Source organism: Gossypium hirsutum, chromosome D12, assembly GCF_007990345.1.
Source record: "Gossypium hirsutum isolate 1008001.06 chromosome D12, Gossypium_hirsutum_v2.1, whole genome shotgun sequence".
NCBI classification, from domain to species: domain Eukaryota; kingdom Viridiplantae; phylum Streptophyta; class Magnoliopsida; order Malvales; family Malvaceae; genus Gossypium; species Gossypium hirsutum.
Genome location: NC_053448.1, coordinates 2,377,063 through 2,390,019, shown reverse-complemented (window position 1 = coordinate 2,390,019; position 12,957 = coordinate 2,377,063). Strand labels below are relative to the sequence as shown.

At 27.4% G+C, this 12,957-nt stretch overlaps 1 protein-coding gene across 1 annotated transcript; it reads right to left on the bottom strand.

Moving 5' to 3' along the window:
- Nucleotides 1-10,049: 10,049 nt before the first annotated feature.
- LOC121224622 (phytosulfokines) lies at nt 10,050-10,798 on the bottom strand. Its single transcript, XM_041108200.1, has 2 exons — nt 10,578-10,798; nt 10,050-10,469 (listed from the first exon to the last, which is right to left on the bottom strand). Exons 1-2 carry the CDS (start codon nt 10,704-10,706, stop codon nt 10,332-10,334), a joined length of 267 nt encoding a protein of 88 aa, XP_040964134.1. The 5' UTR covers nt 10,707-10,798; the 3' UTR covers nt 10,050-10,331.
- Nucleotides 10,799-12,957: the final 2,159 nt, after the last annotated feature.

Below are 12,957 nucleotides of genomic sequence, written 5' to 3'. Positions count from 1 at the left end.
AACATATTAAGGACTCCATATTAAAAAGGCATTAGCAATTTAACACTTTACACATTAACTAGCCTTTTTATTTTTTTACGCGATCAAGTCTTTTTTCTTTAATTAAGCACTCGAACCATAATATTAATTCACGAAACTTTCACACATACAAATTCACACATAATAAACACCAATTAAAATACTAAAATATTTTTTTCAGACTCGGATGTGTGGTCCCGAAACCACTATTCCGATTAGAGCCAAAACCGGGTTGTTACAATTTTACTCATTAGAAAATAAAAGAAAATGAAAGAAATAATCTATACGATTTTGTAAAAGTTTAGAAATGGAAAAAAAAATTTAAATATAAAGAATTCAATTTATGTTTAGATTTGCTTAAGGATATGGTTTTTTATATTGATTAGTTAGATCCAATTTTATTTTTAAAATTGGGTTATAGTCAAGTCGAGATTTGATTAAGAATGATTGATATCCGGTTCTAAGTGAAATTCAATTTAGGAATCATGTGAAAGAAACAAGACTTGATTTATTTGTTGGGCAAAGATTATGTTTCTGCAGTGAATAATATGAGGAGAGAGAAAAATAAAAGGGAAGAAAAAAAGGAAAATAAAGAAATATAAAGAAAAAAAATTAAATTGCTCAAAAAAATAAAAGTATAAGGACTAGTTTTAGCAAATGAAAAACATAAAAAAATTACGTTAAAAGAAATGAAGAAAGGGAGGAAAATAGAAGAAGAAAGAGAAGAGAATGGAAGATAAAGAAAAAAAAAGTTCAAAGAAAATAAATAAAATTGCTCAAAATAAAAAATATAGGGGCTAATTGTATAATTTAACCTAAAATTTTTATTTGAAATGATAATTTAATGTGCCACGTCAACTTACCGTTACATTGTTAACAACAATTAATTCTCAGTGACTAAAGTGTTACAATACTATAATGTAATTGACTAAAACGTAACATTTTAGACATTAATAAAATCATTAATAAAATAAAAATAATTAATAAAATATTTTTTAACTTTCATTCTTTTATTATGTTAGATATAAATTTCAAATGGACTCTGAGTTATCATATAGATAACTATAAATAAAATTTAAATACAGCAGTCAAACCTTAAAAAGTAAAATTTAATCATATAAATAAAATAACGACCATTTTACTAAAAAAGGCCCATTTCCGTAAACTTTAAACGTTATTTACCGGAATGGGCCAAAAACCCAAAACGCGCCTACGTGGAAGCGTTTTAAGGGGAAATTTCATAAAAGCACACTGACAGGGACGCACTTTCCCCGTGTCAACAAAAACGCATTGACATAGACACACTTTTGCTCGTTCTCGAATTAAATTTTCAAAAAAGGTCATTTTTTTAAATATTATAAAAATAGACAAATTTTTTTAAAAAAAATTACAAAAATAAACTTTTATAAAAGCTCAAAGTGACAACACCATTTTTTTAAGGTGTCACCAATTAATATGAAAATAAAACTTACAAAACAAATCTTTATATAGACCCAAAGTCTTATTTTCTTTGTTTTCTTAAGTAATGTGAGATATGAGATATGTGTATATATAAACTCATGAATAGGTCTGCAGCTTGTTCCTAAACAATGTGGGATTCCTTCCTCTTTTAACTAACAACATGAGATTAAAGGCTACACTATATTTTATAATTTTTTTACAAAATAATTTCTATTTTTTTATATTTTGTTAACATTTTCTCATATTATAAAATTATCTTTTGAGATTATTAATCTTGTTGCATTTTAGAATTGTTAGCATATACAAAAGAACTATTAAAAAAGAGAACAAATTGCACATATGAAACTTGTACATGCAATAATCTTCTATTCAATTTTAAATGTTTGAAGTTAATATCAATACAATTCTAATTTTTAAAATAATTTTTCATTATTTAAATTTAGAAGTTATATTTTAATTTTTAATTTTTATTTTTATTTTATATTATAAATGTTTGATTAATAAATAAATTGTGAGATTTGGTACTCAAATATCATTTTTTTGTAATTTTAAAAAATTGATATATCTTTTTTAAATATTTATTTATTTTTAATATTTTACTATACTCATTAATTTTTTTAATTCTAATTTTAATTTAATTTTCATCACCTAATGAATGCTGATAAATTTATTTCAGATGTATTTTGACTAGATAGATAATCTATTTAAACATAGTATATAATCATGTTAAATAAGTTTTTTTATAGAAATATATAATATACATAAATATAATAATTATTTTTCATATATCTAGATTAAATTACATTAGTAGTCACTTAACTATGATTTTTTAGCTATCGAATTATAAAAACTTACAAAATGATCACTCAACTATTAGTAATTTTTAAATATTTACTTTTTAATATTTTACCATACTCATTTTATATTTTATATTTTTTTTTACTTATAGAGTTTAAGAGTTTTATATATAATGTAACAAATGTTAACTTTTTGTAAAAAAAATTTGAACTCTAAGTAAAAAAAAATATAAAATATGGTGTAGCATTTAATCTCATTTGTTAGTTAAAGGAGGAAGGAATCTCACATTGTTTAGGAACAAGCTGCAAATGTAACAGCCCTATTTTGGGTCTAGATGGAACAATGGTTTTGTGACCACAAATCTGACGAGGAAAAATTTATTTTAAAATTATGACATTGGTTGCATTATGATAGGAAGGTTGCATGAAAATACTGATATGAAAATTTTATCGATTTAGTGATTAATTAAGGAAAGGACCTATTTGTATAAAATGTAGAATTTGAATTCTAGAAGCTAGAAGGGTTAACTAGCTATGAAATTGTAATACCCCGAAAATTACTACAGTAAGAAAGTAAGATAATATCCCTAATATGGTAAAATAAGGAAATAAAGTGATAAAAATGGTAATTGAGTTATGTCAACATTGGAAAGTATATTATGACATATTAATTCAAGAAAGGATTAAATTGCAAAAATGAGAAAAATTTTGTTACCCAAGAGTAAATACTTAAAATTTTAGGGGTTAAAGTGTAAATATGAAAAATTGAAGGACCAATAGTGTAAATATTTTAAGGGTGGAATAATCTAGAAACTAAGGAAAATGGATAAATTAGGACCAAATTGAAAAAAAATAAAGAATTTTGAGGGACTAAATTACAATTTTACCAAATTAGGTGATGACTCAAGGATGGAATTTCAAAAGATTATAAAGGGCATAATGGTCAATTAGAAAGAGAGAGAATTCTAGAAGGTAATGATGATGTTTGTGATATTTTTAATTAATTAATTAGATAAATGTTATTTAATTAATATTTAATTAATATTTTTAGTATTATTTTATTATTAAATGATTAATATAAAAGGGAGGAAAGATGATGAGAAATGATCATCTTTTTCATGCATCTCACGTTGAAGAGAATAGAGGAAAGAAAGTTTTGCTTTCTTTACAATTTGGTCATTTCACCAAAAACCTACCATTTCCACCTAGAAATCAAAAGAATTTCTATAGTCATCAAGGGAGAAAGATAACAAGGAGACTATGGAGAGCTAGAATATCAAGTTAGATTCAAGAAATAGAGGCTGGAGGAGAGAGAAAATCGAGTTAAAGATTGAGATCAATTGAGCAAGGTAAGAACATCAAGATTTCAATATATTTTTGAGTTTGATATTATTGAAAAAGGATGAGATTGATGTTAATGTAGGGTTTTATTATATAAGGTTATATGTTCTTGATATTTTAGTAAAGGGAAATAAGAGAAAGTGATGGAAAATATTGAAGAGAAAGGAAAGGAAAGTGTTATAAATTTAGTTATCAACATTTTACACTAAAATAGTTTTGAGACAGCAGCAGTAGTCTAACTTTGAAAATTTACCAAAAATCGTATAAATTTAATTAGAGGATGAAAAAAATATGAAATTAAAGCTTATTGAGTCTAGTTTCCCATAGAATAAACAGTGTAAGCAATGGAGTTTTAAATTATGAGATATTATAAGTTTTGTGAGATAAGGTCAGAATGATTTCGGGTTCCCCTGTTCTGACTTTGGAAAATCATAAAAAATTGGAGAAAAATAATTAGAGTCTTAAATTTATATATTTAAATCCTTAATGAGTCTATTTTCAATATAAACAAATGGTAACATCATTCGAATTCTGTACGAGGAGATAATTAATTTTTAGTAAAGAAGGGTCGGAACTGTCAGGCAGCAGAATAGAGATGACTTTAAAGAATAAACTGTACTTATTGGCTAAACCAAAAATTATTAAAATTTTATGGTAAGAATATATGTGAGTCTAGTTTCATAAAAAATTAACGGATCTCAATTTGGAGTTCTGTCGCTCAAGATATAAACAATTTAGTGACTATGACTCAAGTGGACAGCTTTGATGAATATAAATAAATGTGAAATTATAGATAATGTTACATATAAGCATGTTATTTATATTAAGGATGTGGAATGGAGAGGAGGAGGAGGAAATATATGATTATTCAACTAGCATGAGTTTTCATTAAAAATGACCAATTTACATGTTTTAGGTTTAGGGACTAAATTGAACAAATGTGAAACTTTAAGGGTAAATTTGTAAAAATGTCAAAAAGTGACCAAATTGCATTAAATGAATTGTTTTATTATTTAAATTAGTAAATTGAATGAAATATTAATTTAGATCAAGATTGGGTGGAAATTCGAGAAAATAGAAAATTACCAAAATGTCCCTAAATTTTGGTATTTCTGTAATTTAGCCTGGTAAGTTCGTATGAACTATATTCTGTATAATTTTAATTAAAGTGAATGTTATTTGGTGATGAATATTATATAGATATGTGTTGTATTATTGGAATTGAATTATTATTGGTAATATGTACAATTATTAGATGCAGTCAAATGATTATCGGAAGCTCGATTGTGGTTGGCAGGAAATGTTGTATTATTTATATTGTGAAGAATTATAAAAGCATGTTAAAAATTTGAAATTTTAATAATTACTATAATTTTACAACTCGGTTCAATATGTTTACAAGTGTATGTGTTCTGGTAATGCCTCGTACCCTATTCCGGTGTCGAATATGGGTAAGGGGTGTTACAGCAAATCTATTCATGAGTTTATATATACACATATCTTATATCCACATTACTTAAGAAAACAAGGTAAATGAGACTTTGGGTCTATTTAAATATTTGTTTTGTAATATTTATTTTCATATTAATTGGTGACACCTTAAAAAAAATAGTGTTGTCACTTTGAGCCTTTATAAAGGTTTATTCTCATAAATTTTCAAAAAAAATTAGTCTATTTTTATAATATTTAAAAAACGGTCTTTTTTGAAAATTTAATCCAAGAACGAGCAAACGTGAGTTCACATCAGCCCGTTTTTGTTGACATGGGGAAAGCATATCTCTGTCAGCACTTCCACGTAGGCGCGTTTTGAATTTTGTGGCCCATTCTAGTAAATAAAGTTTAAAGTGACCCATTTCCGTAAATAAAGAAGGAAATGAGTTTTTTTTTAAATAAAATGTCTAAAATAACTAATCAATAAAATAATATTTTAGAATGTTTTAATAATACATATCTTAATCAACTCAAAAGTTAACATCTTTTAAATACACAATTTAAAAATTAAATAAAATAGTTGAAAACTTTTTAAAAGATAAAATACTTGGAGTCTTCTAAATTAAAAAATAGTTAATAAAATAAATTTATTTAATTTAATTTTCTAGGTCAAATACCATACTCAACAATCCAATTAGAAACACCAAGCAATAATAAATTAACAATTAATCTTTTAATTTATTTTCAATCAAATTAAATATGAATCTTATAAGATAACATATAAATAATTCTTTTTAAATACCATAAAAAAGTAAAATAAATTATTAAAACTAAAAACTAAAAAGTAGTAATTTAGGTTAAAAAAAAAACAAGTCATGTATTTAGCGAGTAATGTATTTTTTATGTCTATTTTATAGTTCATGAAAATATATATATATATTTTTTGTGGTTTGTGGTCGTACCTCTCAACAATGTCATTTTTTAAGTTCGAATTTAATTTTTTTCTTGAAAATGCAAATTAATTTATCATTATACCTAATATTTTTATCAAAATAAAATTTAATACATAATATAAATATAAATTATTTAAATATGTATAACACAAAACACAATACTAAAAAGAAAACAACATAAAGTGAATGAAAATCATGTTCTAATTTAAATTAAACATTTTTGCACTTTTATCTAAATTAACTACAAAACATTAATCAATGACACTGCTTACTTGTCCTAATATCATCATTTCAAATTTTAAATCAAGCAACCCTGATGCTTGGGGATAACTTTTAATTATAGTTATAGATTATAAATAATATATTTTAAAAGATAACTATTAAAATTATACGTGATTTTGATTTAATATGTAATGTTATAAATAGATTTTGATTTTGTAAAATTTTATACATGAAATTTTGATTTGATTCAATTTTAAAAAATTATCAACAACAATATCGAATTAGCACCATTTTATATTGGATAATACATACATAAACAATTATATTAATCTAATATGAAAATAAATGTATGGTATACCTCATGTAGCGAACCTCACGAATCTCCCAACATACCTTGCAAACCTCGCATTATACCCATATGGGATTAGACACGTGTCTCCCAATAAAATCAGTGACACTACAAACCTTGGGTTAGTTCACGAACCTCAACTCAACGAACTTTGACAAGAGACACCTCTATTAAGAATATATAAGGACCATGTGGAGGCCAGGGTAATTAATCACTAGTCACCCTAAAATGTCTCATCCTATGACGTAGCATCACTGTCACAACCAAAAGTATCAAATCAGACTTCCAAGTCAATGACATTAGGACACGTATCCAAACCCCACTATAAAAGGACCATGCAAACAGCTCATACAGGCACATGTAAACACTCATTCTTTCTTATCCCCCCAACTCTTCCCAAAACCAAAATTTCTCCCTAGCCTTCATTCCACTCTCCTCTGTTCAACCACCATCTTCATCTTTTCTTCACCATACTGGTTAACAATATATGTATTCATGTAACTCTCCAAAAATTTGAGTGTTTGATTGTTGGATTCTATTGTAATTGAGTCCTTGTATTTGTGGCTATGTGCTTTGCTTATGTGTTTGAGGTCAAGGGCTTAAAATGTGGTTTTAGAGGTTTTGTTATTTTAATTTGAACTAACCTCTATTCTTGAGCCATTGACTTAGATTTTATTCTGTTTGAATTAGTGTCAAGAATAAGCCTATTGGTTTAATGGTTAAATGTTTGTATACCCTTTAGTATTGTGTTCAAGTCTCAGTGTGTGCGTCAAATAATATTTTTGCTTAATGTCAGAGTTTTGATCAATGGTTAAATTAAATTAAACGTTCCTTCTTCTCCCTACCTTTCCATTTCTTTTTTTTTCTTTCCTTTCCTTTTCTTCTTTCTTTCTTCGTCTCTTTCCCTTTGAGTTCGTTTTCTTTTCTGTTCGATCGCTACTTAGATTCATACATCTTGTTTGCTACCGTTGTCGGCTAAGTTTGAGTTCTGTTAATTTCCTGCTCTCGGTTGTTCAACTTTGGAAAACATTAGTTGTTGCCTTCATTGCCAAGTGTAGTTTTCACGTAAACGATTCGAAACTTTTGATTATATTTTTGGTTGTTGTCATTAGGGGAAGGTTTCAAAAATAACGATCCCTCTAATGTCCTAGATTCGTGATTGTGGTGGTGCGGAGGTAATTATTACGCGATTTAGGATTTTCTTGTGTCGAAACGTTTCAACGAGGTTGGTTGTGTAATGATCTTAATGTTGTTTTGAATTATTGTTTAATTGGTTATGGACTATTCATTTTAGGTCTCAGGAATCTTCTACGTTGTTCCGACTTCGAAACTACTTCAGGTGTGTACCTAAAACCCAAGTTTTTACGAATTTTAGACGCTGAAAAATATGACTATCGACACCACACGGCCGTATGATAGGCCGTGTGGCCGTTTAACTCATTGTTCACTAGGTAATAGCCACACGGGCAGGGGACACTGACGTGTGTCCAGACCGTGTGTGGCCTTAATAGTGTACGGTTTACACGAGCCAAAGACATGGGCGTGTGTCCAGACCATGTAGCTCACTGTTTACAAAATAAGGAGTACACGGGCGGAGGACACAGCCGTGTGTTAGGCCGTGTAAGACACACGGGCGTGTACAGGCTATGTGGGATCGCACGGGCCTACTACCCGGCCTTGTGAGACCACACGGGCATGTGGGCCAGTTCACGAAATTTTTTCATATCCTGAGCATTGCTTGAACCAAATGCAAGCCTTCTGTGAGGCCGTTTAAACTGAATTAGACTATATAAACTGATATCCTGTGATCTGAAACTTGAGTACTAATTATCAACGTAGGTATTGTGTCTAATGTTAATGGAATTGATTTATTGTATTCGAGTATGAGCGGTATTTGAGTATTCGCATAAAACTCTGTATTAATTGTCATGTGAAGTCTGCATGTGCATTGGGTGGGAATTGGATCAGGAGGAAGTATTCTATTTTGAAATAGTGGTTAAATCACTGGTATTTGTGTTCTGATCTAGCAGCTAGACTGCATTCTCTGAAACGTGTTAGACCGACACTGTGTGGTGTGTAGGGCTAGAAGGGTAATAAATACTCTATTTGGTGTGTTGGGTTGGTCGAAGATGGTGTGTAGCGGCTAGTATTAAGTAATTGCAGTTGTTATGTTCTGCTCTGCATCTGACTATAGTCTAAACTGTTATATGTTTGTATGATTGAATATGTATATATTAATTCAATTATTATTGAATAAATTTCAGGTAAATCACAGACTTAAACGGGTCAACAGATGGGGAGCTTGGTTATGCGTTTTACACCATTTAGCATTATTAATAATTGTTAGTTGTTTAGTAGTTTTCAGTTAGTTGGATGACAATCACGAATTACTAGTTTGTCTTTATTAAAACTTGATATGACTTTAAAAGAGTTTTCATATAAATTGTAGATTGTGTTTTGATTGTTATTCGTTGTAACTCTTTAGGCTTGGCCTTGTCGTCTAGGTCGGTTATGGGGTATTACAGTTCATTTTTTTAAATGTGTACAATTGAATCAAAATAAAAATTTTATGTAAAAATATGAACGACAATACAATTTTCATTTATATAATTGCACCAAATAAAATTTCATGTATCAAATTGTACACTAAAAGAAAGCTCATGTATAAATTTAATGTTTATCTCTATATTTAATTACATTGGTTTTATATTTTATATTCAATTTTGTTTTAAACTTTTATATTGAAAAGAAGTATAAAATCCTATCTTCATTTTGTAAAATATTAATAAAATATGTCAAACATCTAACATGTAATAAATTACCAAAAAAAGAAAAAGTTTATATCATAAATTTTACATTTTTCAGAAAGTAGCTTAATACTTTTAATAAGAGCATGCAAGAAGGATTGTCCAAACTCCAAAGCATGCTTAATTATGAATAATCATTCCTTGCATTAATATTTATAGGTTTTGGCAAAGCCTTTTCTGTATTATTGTTCTCTTGAAGTAATTAAAAGGGATAATTTTCCTATTGGTCCCTATTGCATAGTTTACTCAATATTTGGAAGGATTTGAGCAAAAATATTAAACCCAAAAAATAGACTTGGACAAAAAAAATTAAGCCTATTTAAAATATGGGCCAAATTTAGGCTTGGACATTCAAGATTCTGAGCTCAGCCCGACCCGATTCTTTTTTAAGTTAGTAATATTTTATGTTATGCTATTTTTATATATTATGAAAATTATAACACATAAAAGTTAAATCTATAGTAGTATATAATATCACTACTATGATGTTAATATTAAAAATTGTTAAAACCACTATATATTAAATTTTAATAAATAAAAATATATTTAAAATTTTTAAAAAATAATATGAACAGGATGTTATCTATTTACAAATATAAACAGATTTTAACAAAATTTTAAACCTATATTTCAAATCCAACCGAACTTAGACAAATATAAAATACATAAATCCGAACCAAACCCACGTCTATATTCCATTAATTTGCCTTTCCTTCCTAAAATTACATAAGAAATCTTTGGATATATAACGTTGGGTAATTAAAATGATTGTAACGTATAAAATAAAATATTCACTAGTATCTTCCTTCTATGCCATGTATTACAATACTGGTTCAACAACCAGGGAAATTCTCCTACAAGAAAAAGAAGAACAAAACACTATATTTTTCCAACTAAAACCTGATAAAAAAGTATATATGATTTATGAAATAAATATGAAAAAGAGAGGCTGTCAAGGGTTTGCTTTCTGGGTGTAGATATAATCAACGTGAGCTGCAAGTGTTCTTCTCATCAAGCATTCTTCTTCTTCTTCTTCTTTAATTCCTCGGCAGATATCATCAGCCACTTCACCCCTCTTTGTTTCCGTATCCTGACATGTTTTCACAAGCAATTCATGAGAAAAATGATATTATGAACCGAATCAAACTGAAAAAAAGGGTTTCTTTTAAAGCAGATTAAAAGATAGAAACATAGATACCGGATTCTGGGTTTGGATTGGGGTACTGGGATTGGGATGCTGAAGTGGGCGAGAGGCAGCAGCTGCAGAAGATAGTGTGAAGAAGAGAAGGAAGAGGATCATGCAGAAGGCGCAGACCTTGCAACTCATATTTTCTTTTCCTGCTTTGTTTCTCAGGTGAGTTTTTGGGGGAGAAAATGATGGGTTGAAACGACCGTGCAGGGGTGGGTTAATTTATATACAAAATCTCAACTTTCAAGGGCAAATAAGAAAAGAAGGTTGAAGGGCAAGTGGGTAATAAAATACAATTATCAATATTATTATAGAAGATTCCCATTTGTACTTTGATAAAATATTAAAAAATAATCATTTATTCTGGAGAAAGGTATCCTCATCTTAGTTACTTAAATTTATGTATCCTTGAAAATTTTGGCACTAGTAGTTCTAGAAACTCCATTTTTCTTTTCTTTTTCTTTTAAATATAAATATCCCGAATCAGGCGATACATATTGTTATAATCTTAAACCGATATCAAATAGTCTATATTCTATTTTGATCAAAACTTCAATGTGTTTTGACCATTTCGGTGTGGTTCAACCCATTTTAGTCAATATCAACTTGTACTAGTACATATCGGTTGATACAAAGTTTTTTTTTATATTTTAAATCAATTTTTAAATTTTTTATCTTAATCATTTTAATTTTTCTACAATTACATTTAAAATTAATAATTATTAAATGAAATTATTGAACCAGATTAATAATTTTAAAATAAATATATATTAATATTAATGTAATTGAGATATATTTGCATATATATATAATATAATTTATTTTTTGACCAAAAAATATATAATTTATCAAAAACTAAAAATTAAACTATAAATATACATTTAAAAATATTTAAAAACATCGATGAACCTGAAATAATACATGAAAACGTATTGATATTAATAAATATCAGTATTAAACTGATACGATACTTGCTACCTTAGTTTGCGTAAATAATATTTTAAAAATGTTTAAGCTACTAAAATTTCATATGATAAAAATAATTCTAAAAGAAGAATAATGATATTAAAATAATCATAAAAAATATGTAATATAAATATGACTAGATTTGTAAAAATATATAAATATTTTTAGTAATATAAAATATAATATTGGAATTAGAAAATTTTACATTTTGGAGTTTGTGTATTTTCATTGTATAGCAGGACTATATGTATTTAATGGAAGGTATTTTGAAAATTCACTTAGTGGAATTTAAATAGGGATTTAAAGATAAAATTTTGAAATTCTCTATTATATTACTGAAATAAATATATTTGTAAATTTTAAAAATCCTGATAAAAATGAAAGTAGTTTTCCAAATTCCTTGTATAAAGATATTTTAACTCTTTTTTTTATTGAACTATAAAATTGTAATTTCGATAAATATAAAAAAAAATTCACCTTAACCTTGGATTAAAGATTATGTAAATGTTAATAAGGCCTTAACTTGTTGGCTAAGGCGAATGCCTTGGATTATTGAGTATCTAAATTCGGGTCTCATCATACACAATTATGACGTGTGATTCTAAGTTTTACCATGTGCATATGCTATGTTTGGGTTTAGTTTAGTTCTTATTGATTATTGGTCCTTTGTGCTTTATATTAATTTAATTCTATATTATAATCGTTCAAATATATATATATATATTTGTATTGTATTTATGCATGCATTATATTTATAATAATAAAAAATTCAAAAATAAATATGTAAATAAATTGAACTGAAATGTTTTCTACAATAGCTCTTTTCATCTTAATACTTCTATATTTTTCATGCTATAGATCTTGCTTTGGTTTATCCGTGAAGGAATTTTAATTGGCTAAATTAGTCATATATGTAAAAGAAAATATGTCGTTTTTAGAGAGTGTGTGTGAAAGTGTGTTCAGTTACGTGTGCTTTCTTCACAGTAATGTGAAAGCGCACGTAGTTGGACGAACTTTTCTGCTGACATGTCAAGATAAGTGTGTCCAACTGAACGCGCTTTCTTTGTAATTATTAAAAAACGCGTCCAACAGAAAAGCTCGTCCAGCTAAATTAAAAGAAAATCCATCTATTTAGCCAATTAACTTTTGTTTTGGACATACCCAATCAAACCTATTGGCTGGATAAAAGAAGCAATCAAAGGTTGACCAAATGATGATTAAAAAAAAAAACATGTAGTAGCTTTAGAAACATGTTTTGTTGAAGCCCTTTTTTTTCTTTTTCTTTTGTCGTATTGTCAACGCCTAGTTATTATTCTGAGGATTGTATCATTACACATGTGAAGGAGCATAATTATTAATCACTAAAGAATCTAGGATTTTAAGGAAAAAAAGAGTTGACTTTACTAATTAATCATCTTCATTT

Coding starts and splice junctions, on each gene's coding strand:
- LOC121224622 (XM_041108200.1), bottom strand. CDS start 10,706: ATGAGTTGCAAGGTCTGCGCCTTCTGCATGATCCTCTTCCTTCTCTTC. Junction 10,470..10,577: donor CAATCCAAACCCAGAATCCG/GTATCTATGTTT, acceptor AAAACATGTCAG/GATACGGAAACAAAGAGGGG.